The sequence below is a fragment of the Capra hircus genome, chromosome 17, assembly GCF_001704415.2.
Source record: "Capra hircus breed San Clemente chromosome 17, ASM170441v1, whole genome shotgun sequence".
NCBI lineage: Eukaryota > Metazoa > Chordata > Mammalia > Artiodactyla > Bovidae > Capra > Capra hircus.
Window position 1 is genome coordinate 66,802,800 of NC_030824.1, and position 18,495 is coordinate 66,821,294.

An 18,495-nucleotide genomic window follows, 5' to 3' on the forward strand; every position below is an offset into this window, starting at 1 on the left:
CTCAGGGTCATAAAGAGCCAGACGCAACTGAGCACACATGCCCTTCAACATTTGAAAGAGGAAAAAACCCACATTAAAAAAATTGATATGTATTATATCATATATGTATGTCTCATGCTAAATTAAGTTTTTCAGAACCACATTTAAAAACATCAAGCATATTCTTGGCTTTATTTACTTGAAAAGCTTAAACTAGTTTGGAGTATTCTCTGGAGTTTTGGCTGTTCTCCTAAAGTTCATTTATAAACAAATAAAAACATACACACACAAATTACTCCTCTAAGTTGAGTTTTTACATGACTTTTCTTCAGTAGTAATTCATGTGAATTGCACATACCAAATAAACAGGTGAAGGTCGGAGGATTTATTGCTGCTGAGGTTAACAGCAAGCTGACCATAAATTGCTAACACGTGTCTTTCCTTTTTAGCCCCTGAGAAATTTCATAGGCAACAGTTTGTGTTTTTTTTTTTTTTTCTTCTTCTTCTTTTTGCAGAGGTTGAAGGAGGTAGAAAAAGAAAGGAAATGAAAACAGACTAGAGAGTGAGAAATATATGTCCTCAGTGTTCGCTAGTACTGGAATGTTCTGAATTCAGATGGGGTTAATCCTCAAAAGTTAAAATCACACAGAGGTTTTTCTGTGTATTAGAAAGGTGAAGCCTTTACTAACATTTTCTTTTTTTCCTCTTTAGCAGGAAGATCCTTATAGGAAGAAGGCGCTTCAGGAGAAGAAAGAAGGAAATGTACAAAATTTAAATTGGAATAAAAATCGAATGTGCAAGAAAAACAAAAAAAGGGGTGCTGCCCAGGTCTTGAGGTGTGTGATTTTTACAATCCCTTTAAATTTTCATCTATTAGTTACTTTGTAATTTTACATTTAGCTGTTACCTTTCAATCTTATTTTTGTTGAGTTGGATACAATAATGTGAGAGTGTAGGTATTTGTGTTTTGAGAGGAAAATATATTGTTAAAATTAACATTCTTAAAATTAATATATCTTCTGGTCACTTTTGTTGTTGTGGAAAGCCCCTTAAAATGAACAAATTTTTAAAATTTTACTTGGTAAAATGCAAAAAGCCATGGAAGGTTTTAGGGGAAAAGCCTCGCCATTCCACCTTGCCAGGGCCTTTGTTCTGCCTGTGAAGTGACAGGGAGCGGGTGGTAGAGAAAGCCTTGGGCTCATCTTCCCAGCCTGACCCTGAGCTGTCGGGGCTGCCTGGGGTCCTGATAATGAAAGAGTGGATCCATGCTCCGTCTTGCAGAAGAAAGCTTCTTCCATTGCAGGAAGTGAGGTACCGATACTACGAGGTTGGCCTGCACCCAGAGCCAGATGTGACCCCAGGCAGTCAGACACTCTTGTTGGTAAACCTGGCTTATCTGCCAAACGAAGGCTCCACCAGGATTTGTGGGACTCCCACTTGTCTGAGTTTCCACAAGTGGCTGTCTAACCCTAATTCCGCGTCAGCTCCACCGCTCGAGGGTTTTCCCCACTAGATGAGTAGAGTGTGCATCCTGACCCCACGTGCGAAGCGCCTGCTGAGCGGCCCCACACCGGCGGGCTCGCCGACCCCTGTCCGTGTGGGCCTCAGCGCCTGCTCTCCCGCCTGGCCCTCTGCGCTCTGGCTTGTCTTCAGTCGGGCGCTGGCTTCTGAGGTTCCTCTTTCTTGTGAGCCCAGCCAGATGGTTCCATGGGTGTCTGCCCCGATGCTCTCCGGCAGCTCCACGTTTGTGTGGAGGAGAGTCCACGTTGCCGTGGTGGTTGCTGCCATGGTTGGAAGGGAAATCTGGCAGAAGAGTCTCTTTGGCAGCCAGGACCCCCGGGTGGGGGCATCTGGATGTTGCTCACAGCATCTCTCCTTTGTTTGGACCCTTGGGATGCAGCCCTGTGACTTGCCGCCCCCCACCGCCCCTGTGTGTCCTGCTTTACAGGGAGGTGGGCCAAATGACCCCAGGGGACCATTTTTTTTTTTTAAGCTACTTATTTATTTGGCTGTGCTGGGTCTTAGCTACAGCACACGAATCTTTAGTTGAGGTATGTGGGATCTAGTTCCCTGACTAGGGGCCAAACCTGGACCTCCTGCCTCGGAGCTTGGAGTCTTAGCCCCTGGACCACTAGGGTAGTCCCCTCCCCACCCTCAGGGGGCCTTGAAGCTCTGGTTCTTTGCCCTGCAATCAGCAGCATGCAAATAGGAAAAAAAAGACAGATACCCACTGTTAGATTATTGATGGGTAATTATTGATCTATTAAATTATTAAATACTCTTTTCATGGGTAATTATTCTTAGGCTACATTATTTGAAAGCTGCAATGTGGTCTCCTATAGAAAGGAAAGTCATCCCTTATATTCTCATAAAAAGTTGATGGACTTACGTGGTTCCTTTAAAGTGGTATATTTGCTTGATATGGACACACAGAAAGATAAAAGGTTAGGGTGGAGTTTCATCAACTGAATGTTAAGATACATTTTTGAAAGCAGATTTCTGACATGCGAAAGAAGCAAATTTAAGTTATTACAGAATAACTGTGAAGTATGTTATAGGTGATCAGATGAGCGTATGCTGCTTCTGTAGCTGACGGTTCTTGGCCGTCCTGCTCCTGCGGCTCCTGCTTCTGTCTCTGTACTCTTTGCCCTGAGTGCTCAGAAACCGGGGGGACTCCATCTCACGCTCAGATCCTGCAGTCGCACCTGACATGAGGTGCAGACGTCAGACTGTGTGAAATAATCACCTAGGCCTTCCTGCATGTTCTCAGCGCAGTTCTGTGTCTCCGTTTATAAGACCTATATTTCAGGTCTTCCCTCAAGTTCATGGTCTAGTTAGAGAGAAGTAAGTTTTGGACGGTGAATTCCTTGGGGAAAAAACATTCTTCTTTGTAGATACCTTTCCTAACAATATGCGACTCGTGGTGGTCACTGCATAAATGTTTGCTAAATGAATGAATGAGAAAAGACAACAGTTAACACTGAGACCTTCCCCCAGACCCCAAGAAGCAGGGTTATCCACTCAGAGTCATTTTATACTAAATCCAAGGAAGACACGCCGAGAGTTGTGGGTTTTAGCCCCACACCTGCCACTTACCAGTTGACCTTGGGTGACTCACTTAACCTGTGCAGTTTCAACTCCATTCACTGTAAAATGCAAAGTGAGTAAATGAACTCCACCTTAGTTCTGGTTCTAAAATGGCAAAATCTTGTTTTTCCTGATCTCTGTGCCCTACTCATCATCACCCCCAGAGAGAAGAGGGCTTGAGTCACCACAGTTTTACACTCTCACCTCTGTTCAGTCTCAAGGAGAGCAGGTGTGTGTGCGCAGGATGCCGTGCAGACGGGATTTTCTGTGGCTCTTCCAGGCCTTCCGACCAGAGTGAGTTAAAGCTGATGTGCAGTGAGTTTGAAAGGTCTGAGCTGAGCGGTGACATCAACGTAAGGAACTGGCGTGTCCAGGAAAGCCCTGGGGAAGCATGCAGAGCAGCTGCCAGCACTGGGAGCAGCCTGCGTGCCACGCAGGGAGAGGCAGGTACGGAACCGCCCTGAGCTCTGAGCTGCACTTCTGCTGGGCTTGTTTCCTCGGGGAAGTACCGGGGTCAGAGGTTATCGCTTCCCAGGCAGTGTGTCCTCACGCCTGAATGGAGAGCTGTTGGATGGGACAGGAGGCTGGGGCTCTCCTGAACCCTTGTGTTGCCCTCTGACCTCCACGCCCCTGAAATCTGGCCATTTTCGATGGTGTCATGTAGACGGCCGGAGGAACAGTGGGTCTTGCTTGAGACAGGACCCCCTTGGATAGAGGGGAGCCAGGGGGGAACAGTGGCTGTTCTCCCGCCCCTGCCCCAGAGGGCAGGCGCTTCCTGCAGAGCCGGCTGCCACCTGCAGAGGAGTGGGCAGTGCCCCCAGGAATGGGCGGTGGAGGTGCCAGGGCACGTCTAGGGAGGGCAGAAAGCGGGAGAGGGAAGGCCGTGGATATGGCAGCACCAGGGGGGCGGTGTAGAGCGGGCAGTCACGATCCTCCTACCAGCTCCCACGTTCCCCGCCATGTGCCCACTGGGCTGCACCCAGGACACAGACCTGATGGGTTTCCTGTTCCTGCCCTGCACACCTGGGTCTGCCCAGACCTGGGTCTTTCTGGTCTTCCTGGAGGTTCTTCCCACCCTCACGTAAATAATATTCTGAAATTCGAGATGAACATTTAAAGAAATATTCTTATTAGAGTATGCTGCTGCTGCTAAGTCGCTTCAGTCGTGTCTGACTCTGTGCTACCCCATAGACGGCAGCCCACCAGGCTCCCCCATCCCTGGGATTCTCCAGGCAAGAACACTGGAGTGGGTTGCCATTTCCTTCTCCAATGCGTGAAAGTGAAGTCTCAGTCGTGTCCGACTCTTAGCAACCTCATGGACTGCAGCCTACCAGGCTCCTCCATCCATGGGAGTTTCCAGGCAAGAGTATTGGAGTGGGGTGCCATCGCCTTCTCCCTATTAGAGCATAGTCAATTTGAAATGTTTTGTCAAGTTTCAGATGTACAGCAACGTGCTTCAGTTTTATTTAGACATTTGAATAGAAGAAATGACCTCCATGTCTCTAGTCCAAGAGAGTAGTCTTGATTTTCTGGAGAGAAATCCTTGCCGTTCCCAGATCCCTCGTCCTGATCGCCTGGCCGCCGTGGAGTGTGGGGGCGCGTGGTCAGCGCGCGGCTGGCTCAGGGCGGTCCTCAGTCTCAGAGGCAGAGGGAGCGCGGCCTGAAGCCGAGCCCCGCCTTCCTCCCCACCCGGCCACTCTTCTCTTCCTGGAAGTGGCCCAGCTCCTCTCTCGCTTCCCGCTTCCCGCAGAGGGTTGCTTTCAGAAACCGGGGAAGAAGGGCGCAGAGAAGTCCTGCTCAGACTCCGGCTCAGACTGTGGCAGCTCCTCGGGCAGCGTGCGCGCCAGCCGGGGCAGCTGGGGCAGCTGGAGCAGCGCCAGCAGCTCCGACGGGGACAGGAAGCCGGCCGTGGGCCCTCCGCGCTGCCTGCCGCCTGGTAAGTCCGCGGCCGCCCCGAGCGGGGCCCGCGCAGGCACAGAAGGCTGTGCGTCCAGTGTTTGCTTTGCTTCCGTTTAATGTTTGTTATCTCTTTCACCTCCTTTGGCTGTGCTGGGTCTTCCTCGCTGCACAAGCTCTTCCGTAGTCGGGCCGGTGGGGGGTGCTGCCTAACTGCGGTGCGCGGGCTCCTCTTCCCGGCGTCTTCTCTCGCTGCAGAACACAGCAGCCGGGGCTTCAGTAGTTGCAGCTGCTGGGCTCCGGACCACAGGCTCCGAAGTCGTGGCCCGCGGGCTTAATTTAATTGCCTTGTGGTACGTGGGATCTTCCCAGAGGCGGGATGGAACCTGTGTCTCCTGCATGGGCAGGCGGATTCTTTACCCCTGAGCCACCAGGGAAGCCCTGTGCTTTGGATTTTATTCGCTTCCTTTTTCTTTCTTCCTCCCTCCCTCCCTCTATTATTATTTTATGTCTGTATCTTGTAAACAGCTCAAACAATTTCCATGTTTTTCACTTGTACATGTTTTTATTGTGGTCAAATACCTGTAACCCCAAATTTACCATTCTAACCATTTCTAAGTGTGCGGTTCAGGGGCATTAAATATACTCGCATTATTGCACAGCCATCACCACCATCCGTTTTCAGACCTTTTCCCCTTCCCAAGCAGAAACTCGGCAGCTATAAACCCACAGCTCTCCCTTCCCCACGCCTTGCAACCCTATGAGCCTCTGCTCTGCTCTCTATGGATTTGAATACTCTAGTATCTGGTGAGTCAAGTCATACATGCCTGGCCTTCTGTAACTGGCTTTTTCATTTAGTGTGATGTCTTCAGGGTTCATCCCCGCTGTGATGGACCAGGGTTTCCTTCATTTTAAGGCTGAGTTACTGTTCATTGTGTTTTCTTACCACAGTTTATCTGGCTGTTCATCTCTTGATGGACACCTGGATTTTTCCATCGTTTGAGTACTAATGTTGCTATGAACAGTGATCCTCCCCTTATTTTTGAAAAATTTACAGATACAGGAAATGTCAATGAAGCACCTATATTTTTATCACCTAGAATGAATAAGCTCTTAATTTTGTCATATTTACCCTGATTTTTTTTTAAAGTAATATGTCATAGTCTGTTCCGCTTCCCCCTCCTTGACTCACTGTCCACTGTGTTTTATTTTACATTCTTATATCCATCAACAAAGTAGAGAATCGTCTTTAACGTGCATAAGGGGGACCATGCTTCAGGGAGCATGCTGCGTTGTGCCTTCTCACTCGGCGTGGTTTGCTCTAGCTGTGTCTGTGTGAAGATTTAATCCACTTCTTTCCACTGTTACAGTCAGCGTTGCACAGGTTGAGCTCTTACCAGAACCGGCGGGGAGACAGGGGTTCATCCTGGAGGCACTCACTGTGTGTGTGTGCGTGGTCACGGGTGGGGGCTGGCTCCCTGGCCCCGAAATGTCTGGCTTGGAGAGGTCACGTGGCTTGTTGGACTCCCAGAAATCCACGGCTTCCCCAGAGCCCAGCCCCTTGCCCAGCCTCCTGGTCGTCACAGTGACCTCTGCGTGCTCTCCTGCCAACAGTGACACCTAAACAGAAGCTCTTGTCTGGGGGACCAGGGCCCTGGTCCCATAAAAACCGACAGCCGCCCGCTTGTGATTTCCGCCTTTCTTCTCAGCCTTCTTCTCGTTTTTGGCTCCCCCTGCAGGCATCTTTTCAGACACTGCTTGCCTAGTGACCCCCATAAAATCTCAGTGCCACGCGCATGCAGCAGACATCTCTCTGCAGCTGTCCCTTGCCTGACACACAAGTCATCAGCAGTTCCCCAGCCCCTCCTGAGCAGGCACGACACCACCCGCGTGGGGAGCGCAGGCAGGCTTGGGTGCAGGGCGGATTGCAGCATTTTGTTTGGTGGTGGGCTTGGTGTTCTTGGCCATTGAAGGCAGTTTGGCTGTTGATGCCAATGGGGGTGTTTTTAAACTGGTGCTTAACATGAACAAGAACAGAAAAGCAGCTCTTGCCTGTGGGATGCAGCCAGCAGTAAGAGAGAGAGAAGAGTGAGTGACTGATGCCTTACTGTGACACAGGGCATTAGATGCAGTCTAGTTGTGTTTGGAAGTTGCATAATAAATATCAGAAAATTTCCCCAATGTAATAATCATGTAACGACCAAAAGCAGAAAGTGTTTTTAAAGTATGATCCCAATTTTGTATATATTTATACATTAAAGGTTTTTTAATTAAAAAATTACTGAATGTGTGAATAGTGAAAAACAAGTCCCTCAAGGAGGTTAATAATGTTAGCAATCTGCATCTTAAATGCAGAATAGATACAGTTAAATTATGCTTGTAAAAAGTTCTGATCGTCTTTTTATTTTTATGCAGGAGACAGTGTTTTACAAAATGACTTTTCTTCTGAAGCTCCCATCTCCTTGAATCTCTCTCGTAACATCTGCAATCCCACGTAAGTGTTTGGTATTCCAGCTTTTATAATATGTTTCAAGTACTGCTTTTTTGTTTTTTTCATTTTGTGTCTGTCTTCTTTGTTTTCAGTTCTGCAGGCTAAAAATAGGAAAACCTTTTAATGATATGAGAGAGTAGAATTAATTTTATTAATAATTCAAAGCATACAATCCTTCCAAGGTAACACATTCGTGCAGGAGCATCTCTGGTATCCCTGGTCCTTTCAGTGATACGGCTGTTAGAAGAATTCTCTGTCCTGAAAGGAGGAAGAACAGTAGTTATAATAAGAATGGGAGCCAGGTACTCTGCTGGGTCTTGAAATAAAACAGCATTGATGGGTCTTAGAAATGTGCAAGGACCTAGTAGAAGTCACATGTTTACAGCTTCACTGTGTGATGATTTCCACAGCGTCAGACAACATAAACAAGCCCATTTACTGAGCGGGGTGGGCGGGGTAGGGTATGTAAGGTGGATTGAGTTTCACAGTGAGGGGGCAGTTAGGTTTTAGGTGCCACAGGACAGGGGGATGTCACAGAAATGAAATTGGATGAGGAAGGCTCTACGTGAGCTCTTTCTGTTCGGGGTAGAGAATAAACACAGGGTAGAAGGTTGCTGCCAGCGGCAGTGGGGCCAACTGGAAACTGCGGACCATCTGAGTTACTTTAAACTTGCGCGGTTGCTGTTTATTAAAACACGACTTGGCTGGCTCTTAGGAACCTAATATTCTTCAGCCTTTTTTTGGGTGTATGCCTTCATGTCTACAGTATCTCTCTGTTTTGGTTGGGGAAGGATTTATGTCGAGCCCCAGTCAGAGTTGTTTGCAGACACTCAGCGGCTTCTCTTCACCTTGCTCTCCCCCAGTGACGTGAGCAGCCTCCCCACGCCTGCGGACGCTCCCTGCCCCAGCCTCCCCACTGGGCCTGCTGCTGCTGAAGATCAAGGTGAGGCCCGTGCCTCCTGCTCAGGTGTCCACGCCACCCTGCTGGCCGGGGAGCTTGAGGGCAGACGGAGCCGGCCTAGGGGTGAGGGCGGGACGAGGCCGCTGCCTCGGGCTCCTGAGCATTCCTGCCCTCTACCCTGGCGTTGCCGGGGCCCCTTCTGCTAGGACCCTGACCTCGTTCCTGGAGGGGCAAGGCGCAGGCGGCCTGTGGCCCCAGAGCGGGTGTGGGGGCCCCTCGATGGGGTCTGCCGCTGCCTGTAGGTCCCCTTCTCATCTGAGCGGGCGGAAAAGCAGGGAGCAGACCGAGGGTCCAGTGCCTCCGTTAGCCACGTCGACCACACCCACGTCTTTCCCTGCACGAGCTGAGGCCACGTGCTGAGCTCTGCGGCCCCTCTGAGCAGGGACAGCGGGGAAGGGTGGGGACAGTGGCCGGGGCGTGGACCTGGGGCTGGTGGGAAGGAAAGCCGCTCCGCCCAGGGTCTGTCCCAGAGGCCTCAACCCTCTTTCCTCCCCCCCCCCTCCTCCTCCCTCTCCCTCCTCCCCTCTCCTTCCCATCCCTTCTCGTGCCCTTGTCTCACGTCTCTTGTTTTCTCCTTGGGCCTCCGTCCTGCCTCGCCAGGTGCAGGCTACGTCTGCTGGTCACCCTCAGGGGCACCGTCTAGCTCTTGATTTTGTTCGTGTCCCTGGTGTAAGTTAAAGGCTGCCTGGCGCAGTGGAGTGTGTTAACTTTGAACGTAGGAGGGGGCTCCGTAAGGCTTTATGCTTACATTTTGGAGTGCTGTCCGATTATCACCAGAAATAAGTTATTTGTGAGTCCAATAAAAATAAGTGTTTTCTATGAAAAAAAAAACTTAAATTCAGTAATTCGCTGAGACAAGATTTGGAAAGGTTTAGGAGGTGCCCCTTTTTTCTTTGGGGTGATAGAGGGGAGAGAGGACTTAGCTCATGATGAGGAAAGAGAATCTGCATCAAAGCAGGCAGGCACCTCCCACTTTCTCCTGTGTGTCTCTGTCAGTTGGAGAATCTTTTCTCATCTGCTTGTCGTGTGTATGTTTCAAGTGTGTTGTTACCTCGTCTTTGTTAACAGTCTGCAGTTTACTTTTGCTGTTGCTCAGCCGTGTCCGACTCTTTGCAACCCCATGGACTGCAGCACGCCAGGCTTCCCTGTCCACCATCAGCTCGTGGAGCTTGCTCAAACGTGTGTCCCTTGCGTCGGTGATGCCACCCAACCATCTCATCCTCTGTCGTCCCCCTTCTCCTGCCTTCACTCTTTCCCAGCGTCAGGGTCATTTCCAGTGAGTCAGCTGTTTGCAGCAGGTGGCCAAAGTATTGGAGCTTGAGCTTCAGCATCAGTCCTTCCAGTGAATATTTAGGGTTGATTTCCTTTAGGATGGACTCAAGAGTCTTCTCCAGCACCACAGTCTGAAAGCATCAGTTCCTCAGCTCAGCCTTCTCTGTGGTCCACCTCTCACATTCGTACACAACTACTGGAAAAACCACAGCTTTGACTACACAGACCTTTGTCGGCAAAGTAACGTGTCTGCTTTTTAATATGCTGTCTAGGTTTGTCATAGCTTTTCTTCCAAGGAGCAAGCGTGTTTTAATTTCATGGCTGCAGTCATCATCTGCAGTGATTTTGGAGCCCAAGAACATAAAACCTGTCTCTGTTTCCATTTTTCCCCCATCTGTTTGCCATGAAGTGATGGGACCAGGTGCCATGATCTTAGTTTTTTGAATGTTGAATTAAGTTTGCTTATTTTTTGGTGACCTGTTAATCCCTACGTAGGCCCTTAAGCTCCTCAGAAACTGCCCTCCTTGTCCGCAGGGCCTGTGCCAAGCCCCTTCTTCCGCCCCACCCCTCACCCCCCATGCCAGCCTCTGCCCCCTGCCCCGCTGTCACATCCCGGCTGAGCCTTCTCCCCTGTGCTGCATAGACCCAGAGTCTGAGCGCGTCTCCTCTCAGCCACCGTCACTTCTCACCTGGGAAATCACCACAATCTCCTGACAAGCCTCTGCCTCCGCTCTCCCCTCCCCTCACTGTCTCCTCTTCTGTTTGTTCTTTTGAGGTGTAATTGATCCATGCAGTTTATTAGTTTCTGGCATATAAGCAATACAGTGATTCAATGTATGTGTGTGCATGCATGCTAAGTCACTTCAGTCGTGTCCATGGGATTCTCCAGGCAAGAACAGTGGAGTGGGTTGCCGTGCCTGCCTCCAGGTTTCAGTGTACGTACATTTTGCAAAACAGTCGCCACAGTGAGTGTAGTTAACATGTGTTGCCACCTCACTGTCTGTTTTTAGTACTGCAGCCAGAGGGTGGTGTTGGGTCTGAATCGGATCGCGTCACTGTGGAGACCGGTCAGGGGTCTGCAGTGCTCACCTGAGCTCAGCTCTGCCTGCCATGATTCTGTGGATGCTGCTAGAGGACAGGAGGCTTGGGTCAGAGGCACCAGATGCTTAGCACAACGAGCAGCCTGAGAGCCTCATAAGCACACTTCTGCAGGTCCCCAGGCTTTGAGGGGTGATGTGGGGGGCACGCAGGGCCCACCTGCACCTGCAGCGGTCTGTGGTTGTGTTATAGGAAGGGAGCCCCACGCTTAGGAAACCTACGTGTTTCGGTTTTTAATAATAGGTAGGAGATGACGTCTTTATCACGATGGACAAAGCAGACTTGCCCCTTGCTCTACACTGAGACCCTCCCCACATCTCCCGAGACCTTGTTCAGTGGCTGTCCTTGGAAAGACAGGTCAGAATGTGGGCGGCCAGAGCACCCTCTCGGTGGCGTGGAGATCCCCCAGAGACAGTCTCACAGCAGCACGCACGCCCCTCATCTCTGTGTGGTCCTGGCCGCTGGTCCGTTTGCTCGTGAGCACGTGACTCTAGAAGCAGTTCTTGGTGAATTTGACTGGCAGAACGGGAACCAGATCTCCTCATCAGCTCATCCAGCCTCTGGTTCCAGCAGCTCTCACTGGGACTCGGGGCAGGATGCGTTGCCCTTCAGGACTGAGCACAGGGTCTGGGCCCAGCCGCTGAGCCAGCCCTAAAGCACCAGGCTGGCCCTAGGAGGCAGGCCTCATCTTTGAGGGACCCCCACTGCTGTGATAGCTACGTGGTCTCCGGTGGTGTTTCTTTAAATGCTGGAGGGTCACTGGAACCATCTTGAGCTGCACATCTCCAGGTCTGTAGGCGGGTGATTACCACCAGCTCCCCGAGGGCTCGTAGGCTGCCTGCAAAGTGAGTGTTGTGTCCACATGTTGGGCCCCCACGGTGGGCCTGCCTCCTCCAGGAGTACAGGTAGGCGGTGTCCCCATGTAGCCAGGTGGCTGGTGAATCTTCGGTCCTCAGAGCGTTTCCAGCAGCTGAGTCTAGTCTTTCCTTGTGGAGGCCCAGCCTGTGTGTAGATGGCCAGCTTGTCTCTAATCTGTGCCACCAACCAGTGGCGTGTGTCTGTCCGTCCATCTCCGTGCATCCCACAGATGGCTGAGCAGCAGCTGGGGTGGTGACGGTGGAGGCCCGTGGAGGTCCTGGCAGGTGCTGGCTGGGAGGAGCAGAGGCCTGGGTCCCCCCGGGCAGCTTTGGGAGACGGTTCAGAACTGCGTGGCGGGTGTCAGCTGACCCTGCAGACAGGCCTTCCACAGCACGCGGAGCGGGGACAGGTCCCTCCCCAGGAAGGCGTGGGGGGGGGGCGGCTCTGGAAAGCCGGGCTCACTCATGTCCCCCCACCGCCCTGAGCCTCCTGGGGCCCGGGCGTCCCCTCCCCGACGGAGGCGGGCCGCCCCTCCTCTGCACAGGATTGTGCGTCTCCTGTCACGCCGCGGTTGCCCCAGGTTCTTCCTCCTGCCTGTTGTGTTTCTGCTCACCTGAAGTCAGCCTGTTCATGCCCGTGTCCTGGGACCCCGATGGGGCTTTGCAGGAAGCAGGCCCTCCATGTGACTTCATCCGCGGCGCCGGGCGTGGCAGCCCCGTGGGTGACGTGGGGGCGCTGTCTGGGGTCGAGGGGGTGTGCTGCCCTGCAGGAAGCGGGGCTGAGAGGCCTGCTCTCTCCCACAGGTCTCTGTGCTCCGGGGGACCTGTGGCCCGCGCAGCCCGTGTGTGTGACCGGCGGCTTCGGCTGCGCCCTGGAGAGCGGCGGGCCGGCCGCGCTGCCCCCGCCCGCCGCCGTGCCCAGCAGGTACGTGCTCCCGCCCAGGGCGGGGCTGGGAGCCGGTCCCCACGGCAGCTCGGCTGCGCCCTGGAGAGCGCCGCGGTGCCCCCAGGTACATGCTCCCGCAGCCATCCGGGAGACCCCGCGCGGGGCTGGGAGCCGGTCCCCACGGCAGCTCGGCTGCGCCCTGGAGAGCGGCGGGCCGGCCGTGCCTTCCCCGCCCGCCGCGGTGCCCAGCAGGTTATGTGCTCCCACCCACGGCGGGGCTGGGAGCCGGTCCGCACGGCAGTCCGACCCGGCTTCCTCGGCAGCCCCTCGGCGTGCTGCCATCTGCCTTTCAGACTTGAGTTGTGATGTCTGAGAAATTATAAGCCAGAAACTGAGGGAAGCCCTGAAGGAAGAAAGCAATCCAGCCAGTGACCGCATCAGCGCTTTCCTTTTTAAATGGAAAAGATGAGCTATTCGTGTATCAGAGGCACAACTGAAAAAGCGAAACCAGTTCCTCACACTTGCTCCTCGCCAACAGAATAGGAACTTCCGTTTTCTATAGCGTTAATCTTGAACACATTTAAAGCTTTTAAAGATCGCATCTTAGACTTGCCATTGGAATTATCATTTGATGATGACGAACACTTGAGAAAATGTTAATATCTGTGTTTTATCAGAATCCATTTGAGGTTTTTTAGGGGCTCCAGCTTATTACAAAGTCGTTACTTACTTATTTCTGTAATGAAGATCCAGATTGCAATCGGGATCAAAGCATCTATCGAGAATCACGTTCTGTATGGTTGCGGTTCAGGAGAGCTGAGTACTGGCCTGGCCCCGAGTGGAGGTGGTCGTTAGTTGTGGGTGTGTGAGAGTCCCAGAGTGGCTGCCTGAACCCCCAGCGGCATCCAGCTCTCCCGCTGCTGACAGAGCCAGAGCCGTGGGTCCTGCCTCTGGTTTCACTTCACAAACCTGGCTGGGGTTTTTTTTTGTTTTTTCTTTTTTTTTTTTTAAAGAATGATAGCTATTAGTTAGAAGGGAGAGCAGTTTTCTTTCAAATATTAGTCCTGCTTACATGGGGTACACCTGACTAGGGGTGAGAACTTTTTGCAGTCTGAGTGAAAGTACTTCTCTGGCAAACTGAAAGCCAGGTTTTGATCCATTCCCCTATCCATGCATAATTTATTTGCTTTGTTTCATTTACAAAGAACTCCCCTGCCCCCTTTCACCCAAATACTGTACTCAAGAGATGAAATTCCACCTCTAACTTTCTTTGGAATCATAATCCACATAAAACATTGTGTTAATGTCAGGTGTACAGCATGGTGATTTGATATTTTTATACATTACAAAATGATCATCACGTAAAGATTACGTCCGTCTCTCTCACCAGAGTTACAGCATTACTAACTGCATTCCCTATGCTGTGCATTAATCACGACCCCTTTGAAGGAAGTGGGGATGGACCTAGAGTCTGTCATACAGAGTGAAGTAGGTCAGAGAAAAACATGTGTATTAACGCGTATATAGAGAGTCTAGAAAAGTAGCACCGATGAATCTATTTGCGGGGCAGGACTGGAGACAGATGTAGAGAGCAGACCTGTAGACTCGCCAAGGGAAGGCGAGGGGGCACGAGCTGAGAGCGTAGCCCTGACGTTCATACACTCCCATGTGCAGAGTAGGTAGAGAGAACCTGCTGTGTAGCCTGGTAGCTCAGCCCGGTGCTCTGTGATGGCCTAGAGGGTGGGATGGGTGTGGGAGGGAGGCCCCCGAGGGAGGGGGTGCGTGTATACGCACGGAGGTTCACATCATCGCACAGCAGAAACTCACATGACGTAAAGCAGCTGTAATCCAGTGAGAGAAGGGAGGGAGGGGGTGTCCGGTCCCAGCCGTCCCTCCTGCAGCACTGTATTGTTGGTATTGAGTTGGTCTTTGATTCTGTGACGATAAAGTACTTCTTTTATTCTCCAAAACTGGAGAACTCGCAGTGATGAGGATGCTGGGCAGTAAGATCTTTTTCTCTTTCTTTCCGTGATCTGTCGACACCGTGTTTCTGAAACTAGACCCCTTGTTTTCTGTAGCAGTTTCATTGATTGGAACGCCACGTGTGAAGGCCAGTTTCCCAGTGTGTACTGCCCCCTGGAATTGAACGACTTCAATGCCTTTCCAGAAGGTAAAGCTGTTTGGACAGTCCCAGCAACATCCTTTTATTCTCAGAAAGTCAGAGTCGAAAGGGCGTGTGTACTTAGGGCACTAACTGCAGAGAAAGTGCCTTTGAGAGTCATCTTCCAGTTGTCCGCTGAGCCTTCACGTGGGCGCAGCACGCTTGCCCTGTGTAATTTTATATGGCCTCAAAAAGCCTGCTAGACCCAGGGGGTCTGGGGACATGTACAAATAACCCTGCTCTGTTTAGTCCTTCAGATTGGGTAGAACAGGGCCTTTTGGACCTACATGAACCTGAGTGTGCTCTATCTGTTGGGGGGGCTGGGTCTTTGAGTGAGTGAGTGAGTGAAGTGGCTCAGTCGTGTCTGACTTTGCAACGCTGTAGACTGTAGCCCACCAGGCTCCTTCGTCCATGGGATTCTCCAGGCAAGAGTACTGGAGTGGGTTGCCATTTCCTTCTCCAGGGGATCTTCCTGACCCAGGGATCGAACCCAGGTCTCCTGCATTGCAGGCAGACGCTTTAACCTCTGAGCCATCCAGGAAGCCCAAACTAAGGAAGGTCCCACCTATTAGTTATTGTTTTCAGGCAGACAAGTCCCAGGAGAGGTAGAATGATTCACGTGCTTGTTCCTCAGCATGTTCTGACTCTTATACCCCTGGATAGTGCTGCAGAAGGAAGGGAAAGCTCGTGGAGGGGAAACTGATGAATTGCAGATGCTTGCGCTCAAGTATGTTGATGGACAGATGCTTGTACTTGCCTGCGTTTTGACGCATGCAGTGCTCCGTGGTAACCACAAGGGGGTGCTGTGGTCGCTCTCGTCTGCGTGTGCGGCTGTGTTTATGCCTTCTTACTGCCATCTGAGAAACGCTTGGTTTCCTACTGCCCTTATCAATGCGTGTGGCATATGTGCAGATGGCCGACTCTGGCATGACAGGCAATAAAAGAAAAGTTCAAGGACTAGTAAGAACCACGATACTCCGAGTCTACAGTAGCATTTGCTGCTATAAAGCATAGCAGTATTATAGCGTCCTCTGTATATTACAGAGCCCACCAGATGTTCACATACAGGAAAGCAAGCCCAGAGGAAAAACTTCCTCACTGAGGGCTTACCAGGTGCTGTGTCTTCACGGAGTAATTATTTTCTGTCTGTCTTTAACTTGTCAACACAGTAAGTCCTCGAAAGCTTATTGCCTGAGGGTGAGAATTCCGTTCTCTCCTGAAACGGGTTCACCTCTGCTGATGTCTCCGCTCTTTGCAGACAGCATGAGCTACCCCAGCGGCTTCCCCTGTCCTGCCGAGGTTCAGACGGACTTCGTTGACCACAGCTCCCCGTCGGCCTGGGGCAGCCCCCCCAGCGTGCCGACCGCCTGGGGACACGCCGGCCTCATCAGCTCTCCGGTCAGTGCCGCCCGCCCTGCTGTGCCCTGGGTTCTCCCGCTGCCCCTGTCAGCCTGGGTTAGGGTTGGGTTCAGATGCGCCGGACCCTGGTTTGCTCCCCTGGGTTGCTAGCCACTCTCTGCAGGGGCTTCCCAGGTAGGCAGATGGACGGGGGCTCGCAGACGTTGGCAGCCACGATGCCCTAAACTGCATCAAGGAGAGAGGGTTATCGGTGATGCTGCACCTGGGCCAGGAAGCCCTCCGGGAGGCTGGTGGGCTCCTGTGGCCCCGCTGACCTTCCGCCTGCGGGAGGAGAGGAGATGAACCTTCCAGGAAGGTCAGGCAGGGTCACCCGTGGTCTGGAGGGCTTCCCCTGGTCACACCCGCTCCACCATGTTTTTACAGATAGAGGGCGTTCGACCTGAAATGAGCTTATCTAGTTGGATGGGAATTTCATGGCCTTCTGTTTGAGAAAAATGGAGTTAGAGACACCACGGTGGTTGAGGGTTAGTGTGGCAGCATCCAGGCGGCCCCGAGGATGCAGGCAACCTTGATACTGCTTTCTAAGGCTTCTTTATTTCTTTACGTATTTCCTTCTTCCCCCCTCCTCGTGCATGCCTCAGCCCTACCTCACAAGCACCCGAAGCTTGTCTCCAATGTCTGGACTTTTTGGTTCCATCTGGGCCCCGCAAAGCGACATGTATGAGAGTTGCTGCGCCATCAACCCCACCGCGGAACACTCGGCTCACATGGAGAACCAGGCGGCCATGTGCAAGGAGTATTACCCCGGGTTTAACCCGTTCCGTGCCTACATGGACCTGGATATATGGACTAGCACAGCGAGCAGGAGCGCGAACTTCCCACTGTCGAGAGGCTCGGGCTACTGTGGGGACGTGTGAGAAGGATTCGAGCCCAAACGATGCGAATGAAGAGGCCTGCGCACTGTCGAGAGGCTCGGGCTACTGTGGGGACGTGTGAGAAGGATTCGAGTCCAAACAGTGCGAATAAAGAGGCCTGCGTTTGGATCACTAGCGTAAACTGGTTCAGATAGATTGACGTTGGTGGATATTTTGGCACTTTTATATGAAAATAAATTTTTGTATGAAATCTGGGTGCTCTGTTTTTTTAACCCTTCACAAATCAGTGATAGAAACAAAGCATCATGACTCCAGAAACACGTCAACATGCCAGATGTTCACATCGGGACCAGGACAGTGTCTAAGAAGGTAAGAGTGGGGAAGGAAGGGGCTGCGGTGGATCCACCTCTAGGAGCATCAGCTCCCCGGGAGCTTGCAAAAAGCCACCTCGATCAGGTAGCATTCCCAGGGATGCCGCCATAATTGGCCTATGGCTCAGGCGGGGAGGATTTTGTTTCAAGCGCTTCTTTTATTGAAACAAGCCTCCGGTTTGGGGAACCTCACTGCCAGTCACTTGCCTAGACACACTGATCCTGGTGGGCACGGCTGCTGGGTGGAGCAGAGCCCGGCGCTGTTCTGCTGACACGTGGCAGGCATGTTCCCTCCCCTCCGTCAGGCCATTCCCCGGCCGTGGCAGGCATGTTCCCTCCCCTCCGTCAGGCCATTCCCCGGGGGGCGACAGCAACAGGGACATGCTGGTAAGTGTGTCAGGGTTCCCTCCGAGCGAGCAGGCTGAGCCCATTGACAAGCTCTGAGCAGGCCACAGAGCTTGTATGTGGCCCCCAGGCCAGTATGTATTTGCTTGTCAGTGATTTTAGAGACTCACATGATGTTGGAATTATCTGATTGCATGTATAAACTTTGAAACCTTTTCAACTTTTAATAAAAATGGCTTATTTTTACATGTTGTTGTGTCTTTATTATCTTCCCTGGTGGCTCAGAGGTTAAAGCGTCTGCCTCCAATGCGGGAGACCCGGGTTCGATCCCTGGGTCGGGAAGATGCCCTGGAGAAGGAAATGGCAACCCACTCCAGTACTCTTGCCTGGAGAATCCCAGGGACAGAGAAGCCTAGTAGGTTACAGTCCACGGGGTCGCAAAGAGTCGGACACGATATTGGAATTTGAGTGGGATGTGAGGTTCGCGCATTTTCTTATGGTCTTGTGGGGCCTGGGGGAGGAGGGTAAATGGGCTGTAATCTGGCACTGCCCTCCTGCAGGGAGCACCTGCTGGCCTGCATGGCTGCTGGAATGCTTTCAGGCTACTGACCCCGTCCTTAAAACTGAATAATACTGAAAAGTTGTTTAGCTTCTAGGTGTGCACCCAAAGGAATAGAAACAAACCCTTGTTTGCTGTGTTCACTGAAGCACCGTTCACGGCAGCCAAACGGTGGGGACAACCTCAGTGTCCACCGATGGGAGACAGCTGAGCAGACTGCGGTGAGGGCGCAGTGGGCACTGGTCAGCCTTGGGAGCGAAGGGAGTTCTGACGCCTGCCGCAGCGCGGGTGAGCTCGG

At 52.0% G+C, this 18,495-nt stretch overlaps 1 protein-coding gene and 1 non-coding gene across 2 annotated transcripts in view; one reads left to right on the top strand and one right to left on the bottom strand.

Annotated features, from left to right (window-relative positions):
• Window positions 1-17,884, top strand: part of KIAA0922 (KIAA0922 ortholog) — a 172,919-nt gene extending 155,035 nt beyond the window's left edge. Inside the window, exons 27-35 of the mRNA XM_018061620.1 lie at window positions 691-815; window positions 3,347-3,513; window positions 4,817-5,002; window positions 7,378-7,456; window positions 8,317-8,396; window positions 12,446-12,566; window positions 14,606-14,697; window positions 15,947-16,086; window positions 16,689-17,884. Of these exons, the coding sequence (XP_017917109.1) occupies window positions 691-815; window positions 3,347-3,513; window positions 4,817-5,002; window positions 7,378-7,456; window positions 8,317-8,396; window positions 12,446-12,566; window positions 14,606-14,697; window positions 15,947-16,086; window positions 16,689-16,964 (1,266 nt within the window). The 3' untranslated portion in view covers window positions 16,965-17,884. The remainder of the gene's footprint in view (window positions 1-690; window positions 816-3,346; window positions 3,514-4,816; window positions 5,003-7,377; window positions 7,457-8,316; window positions 8,397-12,445; window positions 12,567-14,605; window positions 14,698-15,946; window positions 16,087-16,688) is intronic.
• On the bottom strand, window positions 15,158-15,229 carry TRNAC-GCA. Its single transcript has one exon. It is a non-coding gene; the product is annotated as a tRNA-Cys (tRNA).